Consider the following 25,358-nt stretch of genomic DNA (forward strand, 5'->3'; position numbering starts at 1 on the left):
TTAGATGCACGCTTCAGTATTCCCGGGGCAAGGATCTCACTGACTGCCCAAATGGTGGTTGTCACGACATAAGAACGACTATGATGATGTTCTCTTAGCATTTTAGTCTCCGGAAGAGATTCATAATAATTTACATTTAAAATAATCTTTTCCTTTTTACATAGTGGCTTCCCTTTCCTTAGGGGAATATCATTAACATTTCCTGATCTTGGCCATGTGTTCTACGTTACTTAAATCATACATTGAAGTTTACTAATTTCAGGTAGGGTGAGTACAGATTGTATATGAAAAAGTTGTCGACATTCAGAGTGAGAAAAGATCACCGAGACTACAGGTAGCTAACGAGAGCTCTGAGTAGAAAATAACTTAGAGCCACCGTCCTTTAGAGAAAAAAAATTGAGAACTCAGAAACAGAAAAAGTGGCATCAAGGGTGAGAATGAGAAGTCCGTTTTCAAGAAACCCTAAAGATTTTAGTCGGGTCAAGAGCTCAGAGGAAGGAAATCACGTTGGATGAATGAAGGAGAACCGGGTGATACAGGATCTGAACGTGCACACTCAGGATTTGGGATTTAGTCTCGACGTTGGCATCAGTTTCTCTCTGGAGTCTCTTGGCCTGGGACTAGCTGGAGAGCAGCTGGAGAGAGGCGGGGGGGGGGGGGGGGGGGGGCGGGCGGTGGGGATGGAGGGGCAGGTACGGGATACAGAAGCACCGGGAAGCTCTTTCAAACAGGTGTGCACATCCCTACCTTGCAATTAACAGACTCCACGTAACTCCTTAAGGTCATCCTCAAATTTTAGGCAGTAGAACCACCATTATTGCTCAGTAGTTCTTTTCCCCTCCCAACTACCCATCCAACATTTCTTTCAAGTAAAACCTTAGGCAGAGGCAGATGAGCTGTGGTCCGTGTAGAGCTTAAACTACAGCATACAGGTCTTTTCTTGGCGTCCTTATCATTGTTGACCCCATCTTCCTCCGAAACAGACACAGGAGAAGGAAGGGAATGAAAATTTAAAAAGAAAAAAAAGAAAGAAAGATTGAGCCCCAAACTTTTGCCTCATTTGCTAATGGAATCGTGTTGAAAGAATTAACTATATTGCTGTGTGTGTTCCTTTATTTTATACTTCCTTGCACATTGTTTGTACTTAATAAGTATGAATTTGTTGGAGAAATGAGAAGTAAAAGGTTTTCTTGAGCACTTTGCGTTCCAGTAAATGCACAATGTGTTTCTTTAGTGATTTGTAGTTGGAGGAATTCCTGATTACATATCCTTTTAAAGAAATGTTTTCTGTTTATTTGTGCTTGTAAAGAAAACTTCCAAATGAGAAGAGTTATGTTTAGTACTTTCAAAGCAATTATTTTTATTTAAAAAGCCATTATTTTCAGAAATAAGAACTATTGCATTGTAAATGCTAGCTATAAATTGATCATTATTTCAGTGTCACTTACTGAATTCTATACTGATTGATTTAACATGAAACTTTTATCATTTAGTTTCAGCACATTTTCTTCTTAAGTTGAATGTCTAGTTGATACTTGTTCAATAGTGATTCATCTGAATATCCCTAAGTCTTTAGTTGCCAGTCGTAAGTACACTCCGATTATTTGTTAGTACACAGTGAGCTCTTTGATGGATTTTGGAATTATTTCATCTCCTGGTGAATAATTCTTCTTATTTCTTTTCGGGTTTAGTTTTAACTCCTATAAACCTAAGTGCCAATAAGAACTGCCAACCAGAAGAGGCCTTAAGTGTACACAGTGACTGTGACACACAATAGATTGGCCTCCATATCCGGAAAAAAGATGTATTTTTTGTCATTTCACAGGGCAGGGCAGACTAATGTTGATACTGCTATAAATAAAAACTAGTCTACATTATTTTAGAACTCTGGGTGCCTTGTTTGATTTTGACAAATACATCACTAAAGAAGCCTCCAGAAACTCTTCTCTCTTCATTTCCCATGTCGTGTTGATTTTGTCAAGTCAGTTCTGACTCGGTGACTTCTGCTTTGCCCAGGTTTCGCGGGTACACCTGGATACCTTTCCCCAGAAGTTTTACGTAAAGATCCCTACGGAAAGCCAGTGGACATGTGGGCGTGTGGTAAGGAATTATATTTTCAAGCAAATTTTGTAATCCACGAGTGGCTTAGTCCATTTGGTCTACCATAAAAATCATAGACTGATGTCTTAAACAACAAAGAATTGTTTCTCACGGTTCCGGAGGCTGGGAAATCCAAGATCCAGGTTCCAGCAGATTCAGTGTCTGAAGCGAGCCTGCCTCCTTGTGTGTAGGGGGCTGTCTTCTCTTTGCGTCCTCACGTGGCGGAAGGAGTGAGCGAGTTCCCAGGGTCTCCTTTGCAAGGGCACTAATCAAGTTCTTGAGGCCTCCCCTCTACCAAAGGCCCCACCTCCTAATACCGTCCCATTGGGAGTCAGGATTTCAACACGTGCATTTGGCGGGAGGGGAACATTCACTCTATAGCAACCAGTATTGTTTCAAATAAAAATACAGGTTGAGCATTCCGAATCTGAAAAGCTGAAATCCAAAGTGCTCCAAAACCTAGAAACCATCTGAGTGCCAACATGATGTCGCAAGTGGAAAATTCCACACTCTGCCAGATCATAGTCGAATGTGGTCAAAACTTTATTTCATGCACAAAATTGTTTTGTTTTTTGTTATTTTTTTTTTCATTCAGAATCTTCTCCCAGAGTGATCGTGCACAAAATTATTAAAAATACTATATAAAATTACCTTCATGCTATATGTATAAAGTGTATATGAAATATAAATGAATTTCACAATTCGACTTGGGTCTCATCCCCAAGATATCTCGTTATGTGTATGCAAATATTTAATCTTAAAATCTTAAAAAATCTGAAATCTGAAACACTTCTGGTCCCGAGCATTTTTGATAAGATGTACTCAACCTGCAGTATCTTTTAGAGTGGAAATTCTCTAAAAGATGTGTCTAAAAGACACACACTGCATTTATTGATTAAATTTGCCATCTTATGTGGGCACAGTTTGTGGCGCCCCAAAATAATCACAAGAGTAACATCAAAGATCACTGATCATAGATTACTATAACAGATACAACAATGAAAAAAAATGTTGAAATATTGTAAGAATGACCAAAGTATGAAACAGAGACACAAAGCGAGCACAGCCTGTTGGAAAAATAGCGCCAATAGACTTGCTCACTGTGGGAATGCCGTAAACCTTCAATCTGTGAAAAATGCAGTATCTGCAAGGTACAATAAAATGAGGTGTGCCTTTATCTAGAAATTTCTAGATCCTACATGGGTCCTCCCCTTTGGTGGATCTGGGGTTGAACGTGGGCAACTGTATTTTTAATATCCTATGACACATCATCAGGGTTTAGACTCACTGTCTTAGACCCACAAAACACACTATGACTCATTTTAACATTACTTTGGTACATTTGCGTTTCCTTGGTTTCTAGATTTTCTGTTTGGGTACATTTCTGTAATACAGTTTCTATATCTAACCTTTTAAAAGAATGAAACATCTTATAATCGTAGTATTTCACATCTGTGAAATTTGAGCTAACTTACAAGGTAGAAGCTCTACCTTTCTTGGCTGGAAGAGGGAAGAAAGACGGGTGGAGAGTTGTTTCCTTCCTGGTTGTCTGAGCTCTATAACATTTTTTAAAAACTGTAAGTATCAAAGACTGTGCATCTTTTAACTGCGTGTCTAGACATGCATTTGGGATCACACAGCTAACTAGGAATGTGTCTTAGGGATTCTAATATCACATATTTTGGGGACATCACCACGCCTGGGAACATCATAATCAATTCTTTTGTTCCATTTCTTGGTCATTGCCATTGGTTTGGAATTGCTTTACCATTTTATTATACGTCACCTCACTCATGTTACATGAAAGTCTCTTTGTAAGATGATGTCCCCTTACTCATCGCCTTGTGATCACCACCACAGTCATGCACACGTTACTTGGTTGCTTATGGCTTGATGGACACTCTCCTCCAGCTATCCATCCATCAGCGCTAGCTCTTGCCAGGTAAATAGCTACTTCTTTTCAAGAGTAGACACTGGTTGTGTGGTAAGAAACCACACTGCTCCGATAACAAAAGAAACGCAGAACAAGTCATTTAGCAAAATGGCAGCCAGTCTCACAGGGGAATTAAGCTATGCACAGTCATTATGGCAGATTCTTTGTCATTTTGGCAGTTGACACAGAACTGAGCGAAGCACAGCACTGGCATAATGACTAAAAGGAATTTGCACATTATTTTTATTAGAAACAAGCGATTATCTGCACACAGGAAATCTCAAATACCAGCCACCATTACCTTGCTTTTGTGATCTCACAGAGTATGGTCTGACCTGTGCTCAGTCTTTGAGAACAACTAGTCCATTACTGGAAAGTAAATAATAGACATTAATGAAGCAAGAACATAGCCCCGTGTTCTGCCATTAACAACAGTAAATTGATTTTTATGGCTTTCCTGTATCTATAGCTGCCACCATAATTCCTTAATGGGATGAGCAAATGTTTATAGATGTCACCGGATCACTGGTTTCTAACAGAGCTTCTTCTACACTTTAGCTGAAAAAGAAAAAAAAACAAATGTGAGCCCATAAACATAGGCCCCTTCCCGCCCACGTACGTATGTGTTGTCTCACTACTTTTCTACCTTATTTAGATGTCACTCTGAACAGTTAGTTATGAGTCAGAGTAAATTAGTGGCTGTCACAGAATGTACCATGCCTTTGGACAAACCTTTGGAATTTTATGGAATATGGTTTTTCTCGTCTTGCACAGGGAATTTAGGTTCAGAAATGGTGTGATTGCTGGGGCTTGGCCTTGGCATATTTCAGCTGGGCCAAGTCAGTACCAGGCACTTTTATCACTATGAAATCCCAAGCCTTTTGGACGATAGATTGCTGTTACCGATGCTGGGATTACCTTACACGGGGCCAATCTGAGGTCTGCCTCCAAACAGAAAGCTTTCTGCCTCCACCCTTTGATGACTCGCATTTCCAACACTCTTCAAGTCCTGAAGCCTTCCTCCCAATCACAGTCTTTACCAATCTCCCCTTACTCTCAACTTACACACTTGTTAACTCTCTCTAGATTTATAGGTATGGTTTCCCCTGTGACCCACAGACCACACGCTCCAGAGGGACCCGAAGTACTTCTCAGCAATGCACTTCCTGGGATCCAGCCCAGAACCATTGAATAAGACTCTCTAGAGTCATATGATCCAGCAATCCCCCTGCTGGGCATATATACAAAGGAATTGAAAGCAGGATTTTGAAGAAATGTTTGCACACCTGTATTCATAACAGCACTATTCGAAATAGCTGAGAGATGCAGGAACCCAAATGTCCACGGCCATTTGGATTAAATGAATGAACAAAATGAGGCATAGACACACAACGGAATATCACACAGCCTTAATTCAGGCTGCTGTGACAAAGGACCATAGACGGGTGGCTTATAAACAACAGAGGTTGATTTCTCACAGTTCTGGATGCTGAATGTCGAGACCAGGGTGCCAGCTTGGCCAGGTTGCCTTCTGGGAGAGCCCTCTTCAGGGTGCCAGACTGCCACGTTCTTGTAGTATCCTCACATGGCAGTAAGGGACCTCGCTCACTCTCTGGCCTCTCGTTATAAGGACACAATCCCAGTCATGAGAGGTCCACCCTCATGAAATAATCACCTCCCAAAGGCCCAATACCATCCCATTGGGATTAGGGTTTCGACATATGAATTTTGGGGAAACACAAACATTCAGTCCATTGCAGATGGCGCAGATATCTTAGCCAGACGTTGGTACCTTCTATTTTTGGAGGTGTTGACATTTATTATTTATCTTTATTTTTATTCTCAGGAGATGGCTATGAAAACTGTCAGTTTCTGGTTTCTCTAAAATAATCAAAACCAAAAGAACAAATGACACAGTGCTTTTGTTCTTAGGTAGCAGTTGTACCTGTCAGACAGATGGGCACAGCCATCTACCTGGTTCACGCTCCGCCCCACGCACGGTGCAGCCGCAGCCGGTCGCCTCTGCCTCTGCCGGGAGGCCTGGCAGGTGGCCACTCTTGCCACGGGGCACAGGCAGCTTCCATGCCCTGCAGAATGACTTGCTGGCGTGGTCTTCCAGCTCTTTGTCTACCCATTGGTTGAGCACTTTCTCTGTTTGAACTGTATGGTGACCTTTTTGCTTGTGGTGTTACAAGGCAAGAGAGAAATACTTACCACTTAAATAGTTAACTGTGCATTTTGCTTGTATGCTCATAGCGTACCCATTATTGACTGAGAACATTAAGTGGATGTCTCAGATTGTTCCATTAACTTTATTTATTATTATTGTTTTTTTTGAAACATAGAGTCTCACTCTGTCACCCTGGCTAGAGTGCCATGGCATCAGCGTAGCTCACAGCAACCTCCAACTCCTGGGCTCAAGCAATCCTGCCTCAGCCTCCCAAGTAGCTGGGACTACAGGCATGCACCACCATGCCCGGCTAATTTTTTCTATATATATTTTTAGTTGGCCAGATAATTTCTTTCTATTTTTAGTAGAGACGGGGTCTCGCTCTTGGTCAGGCTGGTCTCAAACTCCTGACCTCGATCGATCCTCCTGCCTCAGCTTCCCGAGTAGCTGGGACTATAGGCATGCACCACCATGCCCGGCTAATTTTTTCCATATATATTTTTAGGTGTCCAGATAATTTCTTTCTATTTTTAGTAGAGACGGGATCTCGCTCTTGCTCAGGCTGGTCTCGAACTCCTGACCTCGAGCGATCGTCCCACCTCGGCCTCCCAGAGTGCTGGGATTATAGGCGTGAGCCACCGTGCCCGGCCTGTTCCTTGAACTTTCCACTAACTTCTCAGTTTTCCAACATCCCTTCTTTGTCTCTCATTTTAAAGAAGAGCCTTCAGAATGTTTCATCATTAAAGTGATCATTCACTTTTATTAAAATCATTTTTGAATATTGTTGATACTGTAGTCTTTCTACCTAATCAGTCATCAGTGCTTCACAAAGCTCTTATTAAACATAGCTAACATCTCCCAAGCACAAATACATACATAAGATAAGGAAAACGAGTTCTAGTGTCTATTTTTAAATGTGTCCCACGCCCCGCTCATCCCTATCCAAGGTTATCTCAATCAAATCCAGACATCACATCAGCACATCTAAAAATATCCTAATGTATCTCTAAAAGAAAAGGACTCTTTTTTAAAAAAAAAGTCTGACAATAATACCAACTTTAAAATTTAATAATAATTGCTCAATATCATCAAAATATCCAGTCATTTTTCCTGTTTGCCCTCGTGTGTCATAATTTAGTTTGGTCTCTTAGGTCCCTTAAGTTTCTTCTAGTTTGTGGTTTCCATTCCTCTCTGTCTCCTCTCTCATTTCTCAATTTATTTATTTATTTTTTGGGGGAGAAACCACAGAGCATACTCAGATGCCTGATTTTGGTCTCTAGATAACCAAAAGGTCTCGGTTACCACTAAAAGGAAGCGGAACTTCTTGTCGTGGCAACTGATTCCATGTCTGGATCAAGAAAAGTACAAGATGATCCAGGAGAAAGAAAAGAAACTATCAAAGGCCACTGGGTTTGTATTAACAGGACTCGGGAGCCAACTCGAAGAGGCTTACGCTGATCAAAGATGAGACAGTTAAGAGGATCAATAAGAAAAATAACCTTTTTCTTAAGAAAAAGTGACCGTAAGGAATGTTTAGGGCGTCCCCATGGCGGTCCTGCTGGTGGCTACACAGTTACTGAACCTCTCCGCCTTGTTTCTTCACCAGTGAAATGGAGATATTAACAGTAGCAATATTCGCCTCATGGCGCGGTACCAGGATTAAATAAAGGAATGCACGAAGCACACGTGGCTGCTCAATTAATGTCACCTATGATGAAACTTACTAATGTTTCATCATCATTATGCCCCAACGCTCCTAATTCTGTGCTCTGAGAAAATAGAAAGTTTTTGAAATCTCCTATACGTATGCTATTAGTTTTTAAGTATTTTTTTTTGGTAGAAATTCCTCACTCAAATAATTGAATTGCGGGCATCTGTGTCCGTATCAGCTGCTTTTCTCAGGGAAGGAGGCTTCTGGCAGCTGTCCCCTCCCCGAGAGGCAGCCACCAGGTGTCACCTGCACACATAATCCACAAGAACAAACAGCCCAGGTCCAGAATGCTAAATGTCTCAGTTGGGAGTCTTTTCTATAATTTTATAGTAGCCGAACTCCAGCTGTTTCTTCGGAAAATGTTCACACTGGATGGAGGCGGTTGCCGTCACAAAGTGACTTTGCGTCTTCACCCACCGACACACCCGTACCGGAGGGCCCAGATGACTGAGACATCGCCTCTTCTCTGCTTGTGTCCCGAGAATGCAAACACGCACCTTCCTCATCATCCTCGTCGTCACTGTCATTGCCATTAGATGCATCTGTTATGTCAGATGCTAAACATGATATGAAAATAAATTTAAATGAGTGCACATTGATCTATAATGTATGCAAGATGGAAAGATTACTTTTATGTTGCAAAGATGAGGTAACAGTATATTGTGATTTTCTTCATAGTCTTTTTTTTGTTCAACTCCTTTATGGTAAAATAACGTTCAGTCTTGATTTAAGAGCCTCAGTAGTTTTGTTTTGTTTTTAAAAACGTTGTTTAAAATGTTTTAGAGATACAGAAAAGACACAGAGACCAGGAGCCCACCTCTGACAAGGGATAAAAGGCGTCCCCAGGCCCGGGCGAAGTGTCACCTGCTTGACTCTTCTCCCTCAGGGTTTCCAGCTTAAGGAAGCACAGAAAGAGAAAAGCAAGCAGGAGAGGTCGGAGCAATGACAGCCCTCCCCTGGGATGATGAGCTAGAAAAGAGCCCAGAACCCTTCAGCAGGGAATAAAGTATTTGAGAAGCAGCGGGAGGGACACATGATGACGAAGACCATGGTGTCAGGACAGCCCCAGGAGATACACAGGCTGCAGATACGATTGCAGGGAAAAGGCAAAGCCGGCGAATGCAGGACGGTTTTTAAATTGTAAACGTTAAATCAGATGCTGATTAAATCAATTTGTGATTAATTACAGCTTTATGAAAAGGATATGAAATTGCATTACAGCTCTGAGTTACCTGCTTTGAATCTCATATGCAATCGCCCCCTCCTCTTCCTTTTCCCTGTCCTATCGTACATACTCCTCTGTCGTATGGTTGGTTTAGTTGTTGGATTGAAGAAACTCTTTTTTTGAAGACTACCATCACTGCAAAGAAAAGGATTTTGTCTCTTTATGGGGCATCCACATTCCCAGGGATTCTGGCTCTGTAGAGCATGAATTTGTAACCAGGACACCATCACTCGACAAAGTGTCCTCATTCCCAGCAAAATGCCTAGGAGGAAATAAATAACACGCTCAGTTTTTTAGACTTCCACCTACACAGTGACTAAAACCACAACACTCGTGTAGACAGGAGCAGAGCGCAGGAAGACCGTCTATAGACCAGAGCTCAGGGAGGCCAAAGAACGTGTGACCCCAAATGACAGGTGAGTTTTGTCTTGAGATGTTGCCCTGCCGTGCTGCTTTAGAATTCTTTGGTCCGTGTGTTAACGGACACATTGTCAGAGCTTTTGAGCGTAGGAAGAGGAGGCTTCACCCTCCACAGAGTGCTCTAGAAGGGATCGTAACGCATCTCTCTGAAGTTTTCCAACAAGCCAGTTTCCTGTGCTGTGAGTGCAGCTGAATCTCATTGTGGATCGGCCACATTTAACTTACGATTGTCTGTATGACTTGCATTCTGTTAATATGCTAATCTCCTGCAGGTGTGATTCTCTACATCCTCCTGGTGGGGTACCCACCTTTCTGGGATGAAGACCAGCACAGACTCTACCAGCAGATCAAGGCTGGAGCTTATGATGTACGTAATTGGTATTTCTGTACCTTCAGATGCGGGTTTTTTGTTTGTTGACCCAGAGCCAGATTTGTTTCATTGTTCTTTTAACCGTAAGTTTCACTAACTTCCCTTATTATTTCCCTCTTTCTTAGGGAAAGGGAGATGAAGAGGAAAAAAATGCAGATATAGATGTATTCAGTTTGTATTTCCTCTTCGCTCACTGTCTCCTAAAATTGAAAGAAAAGCCCTTTGAATTCTCTGAGGCAGAGAATTTTGCTTGTCAAAATTTTCAGATCTTAGTGCATTTTAAAACATAAAAGTCAGAAATGATGACCACCTCTTTAGTTGAATTCTATTCTCAAATGCCTATTACATAATTTTAAATTATATATCAGTAATACTTTGCAGCAATCCCTATATCAAATAGAACATCACTCCACTATATCAATTTTGGTGGTGGTTTTGTTTTGTTTTTTGTCTTTATCTAATGGCCTACTGTGCAAGCTTCCGTTTGAAGAGTGGGTTTCACGATTGAAAAATAGCTGAAAATCACAATTCTATGAAATACATTTAACTTAGAATATTTGAAAGTAAGCATATATACACATTCATGTTCAGAATCTGAAGAGGAAGGATTTATCTACTTTCTGTTTACGGCTTACCTTTGTGTGCATTGATATCATTTGCTTTCCTCTGATAAATATTTCTGCAAGTACGATTTATCCCGTGCTTTGGTTTCCGCTCATACAGCCTTCTGAAAGTCAGAGCGCGGGTCTGGGGGTGCCTTCCGTGTATTCAGTAGGGCACCTGGGGAGCAGGCGGTATTGGTCCACCCTCTGTGCACGAGGGAAAAGCTTCCTGTGGACGTGAAAGGAGTAAATATAAAAACTATATTATGATATATTCTTTCGGGTCTCATGAACTTGTCAATGCGTTTCTCTTAAAACGTTCTATTTAGGGGGCTGTGTATATCAGTTGTCAAGAATTTAAAATGTAGTTTGAAGCATTCCATTTTTCCCAGACTGGCAAATGGACCAAATCATTATTTACATGGCCACAGCTAGTAAGTTCGCCGTCTTTACAGACTAGAACCAGACCCCTGTCTGGGCAGACGGAGCCCTGCAAATGCACTTGAACCTGACCCTAATTTGCTATCAGAAGACCTGCACAGCCTTGCAAAGCAGCCTGGAGTGTTTCTTCAATAATTGTTAATAGTTAGCAAGTTTTTACACCTGTGAAAGAGAAACTTCTGGAATTAAAAAATGCCAGTTGTTAAACTGGCCAAAATTACAAGTATTAAAGAGTCGATATCGTTTTTCTCATGTTACATTTTGCCAGTGGGTCACAAGTACCCGTTTAATAATGACTAACAGTGGACTAGTTTAATTCTATGACACAGTAACAACAGCTTTGTTTTTCAGGATTGTCTATAAAAATTCATGAATTGGGAAGAGAACCTGGTATTCTGTTATTTAGCAACTAATGTGATTTAAATTTCTCTTAAGCAGTGAAGAATAGTATTTCTACTAAATATGCTAATTATGTGAAAGTAAGGTTAAATAATTATCTGTTCAGAAAAAAATAACTAAGAAAGTTATGATAAGTAGCTTCATCATATAGTTACTAATGCAAAATGGATTCCTGTTGAAAGCTATGAAATTTGGTTACTTTCGTATACTTTGGTGAAATTGGTAATTAGGTAGATCAGCCTTCTAGAGGTGTTAAAATAAAACCTACTCAAGCCCTTAGAGTCTCGAATTCTTCTCACTCCAGGTGGCCACGATTAGTGAGTCAATTTTGGCACAGGAATGAAAGCTGTTTTATTATCTCTTCTGTTACTACCCATGAACTGTGACAGTGTATAATACCTCATTTTCAACCTCGGTGTAAGAGCATGATGACATTGATACACATAATAACCTCTTAGCTTCTATTGAGTTTTGCAAACAACTCTGACAAAGATGACATAAAATTTCATCTTCAGATCAAAGCCAAGACACTCTGGAAGGAATAGAACATTCTTAAGTTATTTTTCTGAATTTTAAAATGTATTTTACTATATATAATATTTAATTTAGTACATATGTTGGTCCCTGGTCAGAGACTCTTTAATATATATAGTTATCTGCATGGGGGAGGAATATATCTGGATCAGTTTATCTAGTTTAGATACAATTTAACTCATACAAAAGGTAAATTTCTGAAGAAATTCACCAGCAAGGAAATAATGTATGTATTCGGCTCTTCCCTGTTTTACAGAGTATGTCTATTTTTTAAACTCTTTATAAATTTATATTTTTGAAGTTTCCATCACCAGAATGGGACACAGTGACTCCTGAAGCCAAAGACCTCATCAATAAAATGCTGACTATTAACCCTGCCAAACGCATCACGGCCTCAGAGGCGCTCAAACACCCATGGATCTGTGTAAGTGACAGCTCTCCAGAAACCTCAGCAGCGAAAATGAAAAATAAACTCTCCTTTAATATTTTTTTCACAGCTTAAAAATAATTTTGCAGGAAAAAAAATGAAACTCAAAATGAATGAATGTTTGTGACTCACGGTATTTAAGAAAATGAATTTTATCATGGTGAAAAATGCCACTTTAAGTAGCAGTCTGATTTGCATATGCCATTAAATAACTATTGCCTAGAATAACGCAAGGAATGAGGATTCCCCATATCAATTATTGACAATACTCAGGAACAGAGGTTAAGAAAATAGCACCAAGATTAAATGTGTCCCAGAAGAAAAGATCAAAGTTCATTTACCATTAGGCAACATTAGAAACACGTTTGAGGTTTAGAAGCTGAGAGTAGAGTTTCATTGCATAAAAGAATGGCCACAGTAGCCTGAATATACTTTAGAAGTACTGATAAAAGTAATGAGAAACTTGAGGGTGGAGCTGAGGCTTATGTAGAGACCTCAGTAAATTTCTAAGGATGAGTATCAAATGTTAAGACAATAAATACAGTGCTAAGTAAATGAAAAGCAGCCCAATAAAAAAAGCAATTAAAGCCATTGAAATAAGGATAATTTGGGAAATTGTTGACATTCATTTCTATACTTTATATACATAAATTTTGCATCGTAGTCCCCAGTCATCTTGGCAAAATCAGTCTTTATTTTCAGATAACTTTGGCAATTGAATACTTACAAGTTGATCGTATGGGGAAGCACCTCTAACAGAGATCTGATGAAGTCCAGGACGCTGTTATTCTTAGCGCGTTGTAAATATCCTCAGTTAAGCCGCTTTTTCTCCTCTTCTTCCAGCAACGCTCCACTGTTGCCTCCATGATGCACAGGCAGGAGACTGTGGACTGCTTGAAGAAATTCAACGCCAGGAGAAAACTAAAGGTAAAACGTTTTAGATTTTTGTGGGGAAGTAGATTTGGCGGAGTGAGAAATGGAATACCATGCGAGGAAAGGAACTTTTACAAAGGCTATTCAGCGTGTAGACCCCGATACTCTTATTATGCTTTTTCTGGGGCTTGGGAAAGTGGGGTATACCCCAGAATCAAACCTGTGATGGAAACTGAAATCAGCGTGGCGACACGTGGCGGTCCCTGCTGGCAACTGGATAATCTGAGTGTGGCCCACACACTCGGGTCCCGGCGTCACATCACGGGAGTCGTGGGCCCGTGCCTCTCAGGAAACCAAAAAACAAAAACAAACCATTAGAATCCCCCTAAGTAAACCTAAGGCCAGGAGAAGCCTCTGTGGTCCAAGACCGTGTGTGTGTGAGGTCGAGGATTTGCAGGGGCAACACTGATCTTGTATTCTGACTTCCCCGACAGGGCGCCATCCTGACAACCATGCTGGCTACGAGGAATTTTTCAGGTACCTGCATGAAGAACTCTGCTCCTGATCCTCCGTGCTCCTCTTTAAATTGTCCTTTTGGAATTAAAAAAAAAAAAATGTAATAATTAGAAAACCCCCATTGCTCAGAGGCGGCAGATGTGTGGCATAGGTTCCTTCCTCGCCTGGGGCTGCCGTGAGCAATCCGTCCCGGTGCATCCGAGCCCCCCAAGCCTGCCCCCGGTAGTCGGTGCCAGTGCACGGCTGCAAACCACTCGTCTGACGCTGGGGTGTGCACAAGTGATGGGAGCATGCACTCCCTCGATTTTAAGCTCAGCATTCTGAGCCTAGAATTTATTAGCTGAAATTTCATAAAGTAATAACTATGAATAAGGAGTTTGTGTCTCCTTTTCATAGAGAGTCCCAATAAGCAAGATTTTTTAAAAGAAGACCATTCTTGAGGATCCCGGTTCTCCTAGGCAGAGGTTCTTGCTATGAGAATGATTACAGCTGTCGAAGGCATCTAAGTCAAGAATTTACAGAGAACCTTCCACTAGCGTAGGATACTAAACGTTCCTCAGAACGATTTCATGGTAAAAATAAACATGTTCAATAATGGGCTAAAAGAAGCCAAGGCGCTTCTTTCCTGGAGGAGTGACTCTCCAAAACAGAGATAAAGGATGCATTGCTTCCACAAATTATTTGAGTCTTGGAGGCTCCTTCTTTGATAGATTAGCTCAAAGGTCCAGGTTTCCAAGAGTCAAATTTTTGTAAATGCTGAGCTGTCTTGTGCCTGGGAAGGAACTGGAGCCGCCGTGAGGCTGCACCCGGTCGACTCCCTGCCTGGCGCCTCAGACTCAGAACACTCGGCAAACTTCAGTGCCCAAAATGCTGCTGCTGTAGTGTGCACACTGTTCACACAACAGGGACCTGCCCCGTCAAATTATCTAGCATTCCTGCCATTCTTTACTCTACTTTCTGCTACGTATTTAGCCTGGGTGGTATAGTGCTATCAGGTGATGTTCCGTTATATCCTCATTAAATGTCCTTCAGCCAATTTCTAGTTATTATTTACTATGGTATGAAACGATCACCTTTTCCCCCACTTTGCATTTAGTTATAGGTGACGTGAAACCATAAGAGGCCTTCGGAAGGCTGCTAAAAAACAACAACAATAATAATAGTGCAATGAATAAGGCGCCAAATCGAGGGCCTGTGTCGGTCAGTTGTTTGTATGTTGTCCACTTTGTTTAGTGTAATAAAACCTCGTCGCTCGCTGCCTTGGTCAAGTCACCTGTTTTATAAACACTTGCTTAATATAGTTGACATTTATGTGAGTCCAATGCCGTGCATTAAATATTAACTGATATATACAATATTCAAATAAATTACTATATCACCGTGGCCCAGGCATTAGTGACTCACTGCAAGGTAGCATCAGTTATTATAAATTCACATAGCATCAATTGTTAATGGCAAACTAACTTGAAAGAAAAATCTCCAGGATTAAAATTGTGTACTTCATTGAAGTGTTTAATACACTCTTTAGGCATAAATTGGGCCTGTGGTCATGTCCGTACCCATACATGGAAGCTTTCTGTTGACCTCCCATTTTCCTGTTCATCATCCTGTGAACTAAAAACTCATGACTAATATGTGGATTTTATATCATTTCTGAATGTCGTAGCATGAAAAGCAAACTTTGTTTTCAGTTCATCACTTCCAAGTCAACTGAATGACATCAGAGCCAGTGACAACATCTTGTCCTTGAAATCGAGTTTTAGTTTTGGGTATTCTGTTCATTCTATTTCATTGCCGAACGTGTTCTTGAAATTTGTCCAGAAGTGTATGGTTATAAAGCTGTTTTTGTTTTTTCTTTTCTCCCTTTATGTGGAATGTATTTCTTGTGAGGTAAGGTGACCAGTAACCAACAGGGACATTTCTGCATCGCCCAGGCCCAAACCCTGCTTACCCTGAATCATTGTCTTCTCTCTGCTTGCTGTTGCGACTCCAGTTATTCTGAGTTTGCTTCCTAATCTATTAACTGCCACGGGATGTACTTAACGTTGCTTTTTAGCTCCAGGCAAGCAGTACTATAGCTAAGGCAACTATTTCTTACAATCGCAATTAATAATAAATTAATAGCTACGTTGCTAAAAACTAAATAAAATTAACGTTTTTTTGTACCTTGTATAAATAAATTTAAAATTTTACCAAAGTGCTATCAAAATAACGTGCCGGATCAAATGAATGTCAGGAAATTACATGTTCATGCAGTTCTAGTCTAGCCAGGTCTTTCCACTTCTGATGCCAAATTCTTTGGGGATATTCTTAATTATACACAACTAACATTAAATGGGATCGTAAGTGTGTATTTGTCCTGCATATTCATGAATTCTCCACCTGGCATCCTAATTGTCATCGACAGTTCTATTATCTGTTCACTGTGTGTGTACCCATTCATAAGAATATATTTTGAAGGGATGACTTCACCTTTTTAATTACACTAAAGAAGTTCAGTAACAGAAGGAATGATAAAAACTCCCCACCAAAAAAAAAAAAAAAATGAAGTTTCATAATTGACCATATGCTTCAGGATTTCTCTGATTTATTTGAAGATTGCATTTTGTTTTATATCTTGTCTCAAATTGTATGATTTTTACCTTTTCAATGTAAAGGCTTTTTGTTTATGAAGCCTTTGTATTCTGATTTCAAAGTATAAGAGAATACATAAGGCCGTTTTCTTTAAAAGGTCATGTACTGAGCATTTTGAAAATTTGCTCTAGGTCAATAATATGCCATTTCATTTAAATACAGTTAATATTTTTTTTTGTAAAACTGAAATTGCCTGATTTCAGAAATAAAGAGGTTCTTTAGTCAGAGCAAATTGTTACAAAAGAGATTTCAGCCTCTAGAAAGGGGGTCTTAAATGGCAGAACTGACGTGGTCACCATCTTGTGGTGTGAATGAACATGTAATACCATCCGTCAGCTGGTGTCTCAAGACTGAGACCAACTTTCTGGATTACAAAAGGATAGTCCAGTTAAAGTCCCAGTATCCTTTTCGCAACCAACGGTGACACAAAGTCCACTGACACACCTGGCAAACTGTTCCAGTCATACCCAATGAAGTCCCTAAGAATTTAATTCTAAATTTGTTGTGGCAAACCAAGAAAAGGGATACTGTGTTTCAATGTCCTGTAAGCTCGCGCTCATCAGTGTGACCTTGATAACCTGGCACATGTTGGCCGTAACTCAGCAGAGGCGGTAGGAGGAGACCTCACTGTTTTGTTGCCTGGTTGTGGGTTTCCATGGAGAACTCACTAAGCTGATTTTCCTCTCATTTTGCAGCAGCCAAGAGTTTGTTGAAGAAACCAGATGGAGTGAAGGTAAGTGAAACAGGTGCTGCCAAATCCATTTCTGACTTTCAGATGTTGAATAATTTTTACGTGTTAAATATAAGTCTTAATTAAGTCTGTGCAACTTGTATTTTTTATAGTTCCTGATAAAGGATGCAGGTTGAAATATGAAATAATTTAATACACAAAGATGACTAACATTTATACCAAGACACATATTTTTCTATCTGATTATATAGTAAGTAATCATGAAAAAAAGCACTCTTATACAGTATAGAGTTCCTATAGTAAATGAATGTCTACATCTCTCTGCCCAAACTGCCATGGTGACCTGCAAATCTATAAAAACCAAATGTTTTTGCAAATTGTTATGCTATGTTCTTGGAGCCCTGCTGAAGTGCATAGCCTTTAAAAAAAAACTCACACCGGATATGGAAAATATAACATCAAATGACTAAAATTTCTCTGCTTGGGCATTTTTTGTAAAGGTCCTAATTGTTCCTATGTTTCTCTCATAAGGTATTGAGAAATATTCAAGGTCAATATTGTGAACAAATCTTATAGAAAACTTCCAAGAAAAATAACAGCAGGATATTTTGACTTTCTTGGGTTTCTAAACAAAATAATGCAATTTATTTTCTACTGATTGTAGTTTGCTTCAAGGGGATTTGCTTTTGATGGAATGTAACCTTATATTTGCATAATGATACTTGTTATCTTTCCAGAGTAATCACCTAAATGTTTTATTTCTTTAATCCTTTTCTTTCTCTTTCCAAGGGCAGATGCATACATTCCTCATCAACATTTCAACATTTTTGGGAATTAAGTAATATTCTAGCATTTGAACTTGACCCAAAGTCAAGTGGTCAGTTCCTATCGAAAATATAACATAAAAAATCATTTGTCACTGCAAATGTTCATGCCCGGTCATTTCTCTACCACCTGTCTGTGTGAAACGTGGAAATTTCCCCAGTGCTGGTGACCATGCACCTCTGGGATTCCCATTAGGGTGGCATTTCCAGTTGCTTTCCTCACCCTGTAATTTTACCTTCCTTCTGCTTATTCAATTCAGGTTTCAATAATGACAGTTCGTATCTGCTGCCTTTTCCCCAATAGTACGTTGGTGGAAATGCGATGTTTTAATTTTCCAAGTGTTTTCTTCTCCTGGGTTTTTCTGTGCTGTTTGGTGATGGAGAACTCAGAGTTCCTATGGAATTTATTTTCACCACTATCCTGATATAAAAAGAAACACGTCCAGAACTTTTCTTCTTCTGGTCCACTTATGCTCCTCTTTACAGACAAAATGATTCTGTGCTCCGTGCTTTGATACTTTAAATTCAACCGGTCACGTGTTTTTCTTTTCCTTTCTCTTTGACTGGTCAATTCAGAAAAGGAAGTCCAGTTCGAGTGTTCAGATGATGGTGAGGATCTCCACCTGCCAGACTGCTCCTCTTGGGAAAACTCACGCTTAGGAAGAAAACAGTCTTACCCATCTAAGCTAGTGTCAGTAGAGAAAGTGTAGGACCGTTTCAGGTCGGTGTTGGTCAGCTGTCGCAGAAACACAGCTCTCCACTTTCACATTATAATGTTTTTCTCTGAAACTGAATTTTTAAGTATGTAAAAAGTTCAACTCACACTCATACGCTACAGACTGATTTGATCTTTGACAAGGCCAAAGTCCAATTTTCTCTTTGAAAATAAAAAGACCATGACATAATTAATGTCTGTTTACTGATAACGGAAGGAACACTGTATGATTATTTTTAAAATGATGTTCATGTTGCTAAAATAGAAGTGAGTCTCAGTTCAGACACACATGGTACATTCACCATGGAGTTTACAAAGAGTGCGAAAGTGATTCCACAATGGACCCACCCTCGTTAAGTCCTTTTATAGGAAATGTTCAGTAACCTCAAAACTTAATAAATTCAACACTTGAGAAATGGGAATATCGTACCCATGCCTCATAAGAGTAATTCAACAGTGCATCCTATAAATATCTGGTTCAATTCAGTTTTTTTGAAAACGAAAAATACTCTGCTTCCATAATATAAAATAATTACATTCACAGACAAAAGTGCAGAGTTCTTACATGTTCAAAAGACAGCTGTAGTTGAACCCATACTCGTATCTGACTCTTTGAAAGGAAGTTCTTCTGGCCTTTTACTTAGAAATTCTCTTACCATTTTTTCCATTAATTCACGCTACCTATACCTCCAAAAGATTTTTTTACATTAACCGAAAAGCTTTCAACTGCACATTTAAACATGACTGAAGGTGATGGTCGAGGCACATAGACTCATGTTTCCCATCCCTGACCATAAAGCACGACTCAGCTAGACACAAGGGCTTTCATTTGGAAGAGATGGTGGTGTGTGTATGCCATGTATCTATGTGTGAATGTGTGTAGCAGTGTGTGTGCCTGTGTGTGTGTGTGTGAGCATGTGTGTGCTTGTGCAGGTAAGTGTGTGTGAATAGGTGTGCACTGTGGGACATTCTCACTAAAATAAAGCAGTTCTTGGCAACTACATCCCAGAAAAGAAATCAAGTATCTTATCTCCAATCAGAAACGAAAGCGTCTCAGAACATTTCTCTTTCATTTGCATTCACTGATACAAGCTAAATACAGCCCATCACACACACGTGGGACCTTAATCATAAGGGCCCATGATGACTGGACAGGAAGCCAGCTATGATTTGCCAAGGACTCTCCTGAATTAGAGGCTATTTCTGTGTGCCTCCCTCCCCTCTCTCGTGTACCCCATACTAACATAAATACTGAATTGTGACCCCTCTTCCATAGACTCCATTACCTCTTATCACTTTTTGGCTCTTGCACAAATTTTATGTTCATTTCTGTTCACTTTGATGTAAAGAAAAAAAATGTTTCTATGGAAAGTATAGATTGATGATTTTACATTTAAAGAGTTTTCCAGTAAAGGAAAATTGCAAAGTTTTCTCTCTTTTTCTGCATGTCACGGAGCACAGTGTTACAGTTTATTTAAATAATACTAACCCCAAAATCACACAAATGTGAATGAATGGAAAAGCAAAATATTCCGTGCCTAAATTAATTTCTGTTACCCTCTATCTTCTTCTCAGTGCTAATTTCAATATGATAAATAGGTATAAAGTATAGACTGCCCCAAAACACAAACAATTAAATTGGTGTCATCACTTGTAAATACTCATTTGCTATTCATTTATTTTATGCGGTATATGTTTCTCATTAAGTCCTTAAATACATTTATATTAAAATGATGGGAGTGTATTCCTTTAGAAAATAATATATAAAGAAAATACGTGGATGATAAAGTATAAGAAAATGAATGTTTAATTATTATTTGGTAACCATAACATAAGTTGTCATGCATGAGTTTAAGAGAATGTTGATTATTACTTTTTTGTCTTTGATTCTTTAAGACTCAAACTCAATTGTAGTTTCAAGTCGCCACTTGGCTACAGAGAGTCTCCTCTGTGGCCATTTCAATACTTACCCTCTTTGTTGCTTTCGCAATGTGGCTTCCACAGCGGTAATGACATCCTCTTTAAAGTCAGATCCGATCGTTTTCAAGCAAGGGAATAATGTCCACCAAATATATTCTTCAATGATAGAAATAGCACTTTGACAGAAAACATAGTATTTTCCTCCAAAACAATTATTTTTAAAAAAGTCCTTTTACATTCAGCCTACAGTAGAGTTTGATTTCCTCATTTATAACTGAAGGTGTAACTTTTAGAGGAAACCTAGACTTACCATTTTTTTTTAAATGCAGTAACACCTGCATCTATCTCATCAGGAGATCTAAGTTTTTAATTGGATACCTACTAAAGTAAGGATGGTCCTCCCAGAGAAAGATGGTCTGTGTGTGACTTCAGGCTCAAGAATAAAGTGAAAAAGCAAAAGGAATGTATTCGTAACAGTGAACAATTGGAAGCCGGGACACAGAACCCAAGTTGAAGAGTATGAGAAAGGGTCATGTTCATACTCCAAAGCCTGATCGGAGCTCCACGGAAGCAGCCCTTGGTCTGTCTGCAAAGGTGGCACAGCCAAAGCAGCCAGTCCGTTTTGTCATTCTCCCATCACAGACACGGTCCCAGCCTGTGTGTCACCACCGGACACTAGAAGTGATCATTTCCCATCAGTCATCACCGTGTCCTTGACGGTCATCTCCAGTGGCTCTTTATTTTCATGTCTATATCTCCACGTAGACATGCTGCGTGTGGAGACCTTGGCTACCAAGGGGTTAAGGCGTCTCTGTTTCTATTTTCTGCATACCCACAGATAAACAACAAAGCCAACGTGGTAACCAGCCCCAAAGAAAATATCCCTACCCCGGCGCTGGTATACCTGGACTCTTTGTAACCTTTCTTAATTAAGTTCTTTACTGTTTTTTTGTTGTTTCTCTCATTTGCTTTCACTTTATAGATACATATATAAATATTTTCTTCTGTTGGGTTGTTTGTTTTTATTTTTGCTTTCTAAGATGTGACAAAAGTTCATTTCTTTTTTTTTTTTTCTTTTTGTTAAGACAGTTGTCGAGCAGTGTGTTTCTAACATGAAATTATCTCATTTCATTGTTGAACATTGTACCAATCAGCTGTGACCTCTGTAGTTGAAATTGTTGCATGCTGCCTTAGAAATACAATAGAATGCGCTTTGGTCGCTCTTAGCTCTTCTTCTGATGATAGTTCTAGATTGTGCAAACAATGGTTTCTTCTTTTCGTGACGCCAATGCTGACATCAAGGAGAGCTAACGGGATTCTTGCTACACAGCATAAAAGCTGACCTTATTCAGCTTATTCCTCTTTCCCTCTTATTAAAAAACAACAGGGCTTTGTAAGACCTCACTTTCTGAGACAAAGAGGCACTGGGTAATTTAAAGCTTTTGTTTGTTGTGTTTGAAAATAAATTTTTACTGTTTCACTTTAATCCAAAGAATGAAATTGCATAGCATAGAACTTTGAATTATCGATAGAAACCGGTTTTGTCCATTACAATCAAATCCACCCAACGAACACCTAAATCAGTTTCATACTTTGAGATGATGTTATGTTAAAATTCGGCATCTGAATACTGGAATTCAGTGCTCCAAGTTCCCTAATATTTTCCCCAAACTATTTAATGTTTTGATTTATGATTTTAAAAAAATGTTTCCAATTATTTGCTATTCTCTTACTGTTCATTTTAAATGATTAAAAAATGTTAGGGGATTATTTCACTTGGGTTAACCAGAAGGCTCCATTTAAAAACACTTAAAGGAAGGACACGTCAAGATAGCAGTTTATCTGCCAGTAAAAAACAATGTTGATCATAGCTGAAACTGGATCTTTTTTAATATCAGTTATTTGAGTGTTACTTTTCCACTTGGAAATATTTCTTTGCTTTTCTGATAGAAAGCAATAGGAAAAATAACATTTTTTTCATGGAACAGCATGACTTTACAGCCAAATACTCTGTACGTATAGTCCATAAAGCAGAAATTGTTTTTTAGATATGAATTAACACAGGGTTTAACAGCTACATGCCTCACATCATGGTGATGATGTGATTAGTGCTAGAACCCTTTAAATGTTCCTTAGAATTTCTTACGGACCTTTGAAATACATTCTTTAGAATAAGCTGTTTTTAAAGTGTGGTCCGATGGTTCTAGCTTTTCCAAGGGTATTCAGCTATGTATTCATTATAATGACACCATAATCAAGTCCGAAAGCAATGCAACTGAAAAGCATCTTCTCAAAGAATTTGAGATCATCTCAAAGAATTTTCTCTCCAGTGCCCTTGGCCAGTTTTCTATAGGATAGACATTAGCAACTCATTAAAGAAGAAAGAAAAGCTCTATCTGGCATAGGACTTAGTGAAACAGTGAGTGCCTCTTCTCGTCTCTGGACTTCAAAGCATTGTCTGTGTGCTGGTGGCGAATAAGGTCTTTTGCATGCTGCTTCCGGGCAGGGAGGGTCGTAGCTCATGGCTGGAGGGGGAGATCTTCATCAGAGATCTTGTCCTGCTGCAGCTTCTGACGGCCGGCCGTTACCATCGCTTTAGCTCTTGTCACTATTGACTTTTGTCAGCCGGCTCACTCTGCCCTGTCCTTGGCACTAGAAAGAATGTACTTACCAATGCGAACTGTTTCTTTCTCTATTTTGTTCTCACTCAGGAGCCCCAAACTACTGTAATCCACAACCCTGATGGAAACAAGGTATTCAGAAAGAACCAACATCATCTTGCTTTCACAAGATTACACATCTCATCCACTAGTCAGAGCAAAATTAATCCATTATCTAAAAACAGGAAAGACGATTCTTACCCTTTCCCTACCACATTGCTTTTGGAACCTAATGCGTCTGGAACGATACACACACTTCCCATAAAAATGAATGACATCTTGAAAGAGAAATGAACGTTAACACTAATCAGAAGTCAGGCTAAACATTTGTGAAGTCTTTATGTCAAGATGATTGTGTATCTTAAGCAATTCCATCTGGTCTTTTTATTCCCCCCAAGACTGTTTGTGCTTTGTACTGTAGACGTGTTCTGCATGAAATTTTAGAATTTCTTGCGATATCATTCCATTGTCTTCAAAATATCAACTTGAGTTCATAGTTGTTTTTTTTGTTTGTTTGTTTTAATTTAATGTTGCTTTTGAGTTTCATCCTATTCTGTTGTGAAAGTGGTTTCTTGTTTTTTGTTTTTAATTCCTTGTTATGATGATGATGTTGGTGTCGCTGTTGCTGTTGTTTGGCATGAATCTGAGGAGAATCAGGGAGTTTCACTTCTTGTGAAACTTGTGTGTTGTTGAGTTATAGACATTTTGGTAACAGACATTTAACTACTTACACTGAAAGAAAACTAATGTTTTCCATCCATTGTCAATTATTTGCACAGCATGTTAACTAAATAATAGCACTGAAATACATGACTAAAAGATGAAAGGAGATATTTTCTGAATATATTCCATATTTCCAGTTTATTACTTTCCATACATTATTTTATCTCTAAGGGGAGGAAAAAATACTTTTTTATACTTTTTTCAAATATTAAGTATAGTCATCTGTACTCACGTCAACAATATTTAAGACTTAGAAAACACACTTCCTCTCTGGTTGAACATTTAGTTGATCGATATTGAAATCATTAAAGTGAAAAAAATGAAATGTTTTTATATATGAGATTTATTTTATAGTCATGACACCAAAAATGTTCTAGCTCCATAAAAGACTGAGGCAGGCAGTGCCATCACATGTGAGAACAATTTTTCAATAGCATTACCAAGTCTAACTGCTGGAGTGGACACTTCAGTAGTTCTCACTATATATATCATGTGTAAGAGTTGCTGCATGGTATTTCTTGCTTACATAAATCAGTTTGTTTTTACAATGCATGGATTTACCTTCATTTGGGGTTTAAATTTGAATACTAGGTCACGTTAAGAAACGCATGAAGACTCTTTTTTTTGGTTTTGTGTGTATGGAGACTCTGGATACATCTTTAATTAGTGTGTCCCTTTGGCTTAAATATCGTATATGATAGTTATAGCAATTGATCACTTTTTTAAATATTGAATCTCTAAAAGGACCCTGATTTTGTTACTGAGCATATAGCTATTAATTGGAAGTTTGTTTCCAATTTTTTTTTTTTTTTGGCTCTAGCCTTTAATCATTCCAAGTAGAAAATTGTATCTTTCTTATGAATATTGTAAAATTTCTTTGCTAGAAAATATTTTGTTAGTACATTATTAATGGAAACATTTATCAAATCATTTTAAGAAATGTATCTTAATACTGGCAGTTACAGTGTACTTTTAAGTGTGCTTATTAATCTGCAACTTAATTTGTAGTTTTACGAAGAAATATCTTTGTCTTTTCCTTATGGAAGCAGGTTTCTTATCAATGGCAGCCAGTTGCTAATTTAGAAAAGAATGAAAAAAAATCTAATAGTCCTTGAAAGTAAATTATTCATTATAATTTCATTGTGCTGATGGCAAAAATGAAAATTCTTTTTAAAAGTACCTTCATCACATCTCAGCTTAATATCCTTAGCTTCTTCATCGAATCATGCAATGAAATGCTTTCTCTCCCTACAAAGGAGTAAAGCAGACACGCTTCAAATTCAGTGCTTGACATAGTGCCTGGCACAGAGAAGGTACTATTTGTTGATTAATTAATTGGGAATAAAATTATCCTATTTTAAGATTGGAATTCATTTGACTAATGTATTCAATTGCTCATAAACACACATACCTTACGGGGCACTATAATACCAGCACATCCTTACACAGTTCTTAAAATAAACTGCCTAC

At 38.9% G+C, this 25,358-nt stretch overlaps 1 protein-coding gene across 9 annotated transcripts in view; it reads left to right on the top strand.

The window, feature by feature from the left end:
- Positions 1-25,358, top strand: part of CAMK2D (calcium/calmodulin dependent protein kinase II delta) — a 194,804-nt gene that overhangs the window by 146,880 nt on the left and 22,566 nt on the right. Inside the window, exons 8-16 of one of the 9 annotated variants that reach the window (XM_069459187.1) lie at positions 2,017-2,100; positions 9,832-9,926; positions 12,207-12,329; positions 13,176-13,259; positions 13,700-13,742; positions 17,051-17,088; positions 21,055-21,085; positions 21,357-21,403; positions 23,217-23,258. In XM_069459187.1, coding sequence (XP_069315288.1) covers positions 2,017-2,100; positions 9,832-9,926; positions 12,207-12,329; positions 13,176-13,259; positions 13,700-13,742; positions 17,051-17,088; positions 21,055-21,085; positions 21,357-21,403; positions 23,217-23,258 — 587 coding nt within the window. Of the gene's footprint in view, positions 1-2,016; positions 2,101-9,831; positions 9,927-12,206; positions 12,330-13,175; positions 13,260-13,699; positions 13,822-17,050; positions 17,089-18,446; positions 18,480-21,054; positions 21,086-21,343; positions 21,404-23,216; positions 23,259-25,358 lie in introns of all 9 variants that reach the window. The other 8 variants (XM_069459189.1, XM_069459184.1, XM_069459183.1 and 5 more) reach the window with 8 other exon arrangements.

The sequence above is a fragment of the Eulemur rufifrons genome, chromosome 26, assembly GCF_041146395.1.
Source record: "Eulemur rufifrons isolate Redbay chromosome 26, OSU_ERuf_1, whole genome shotgun sequence".
In the NCBI taxonomy this organism is placed as follows: domain Eukaryota; kingdom Metazoa; phylum Chordata; class Mammalia; order Primates; family Lemuridae; genus Eulemur; species Eulemur rufifrons.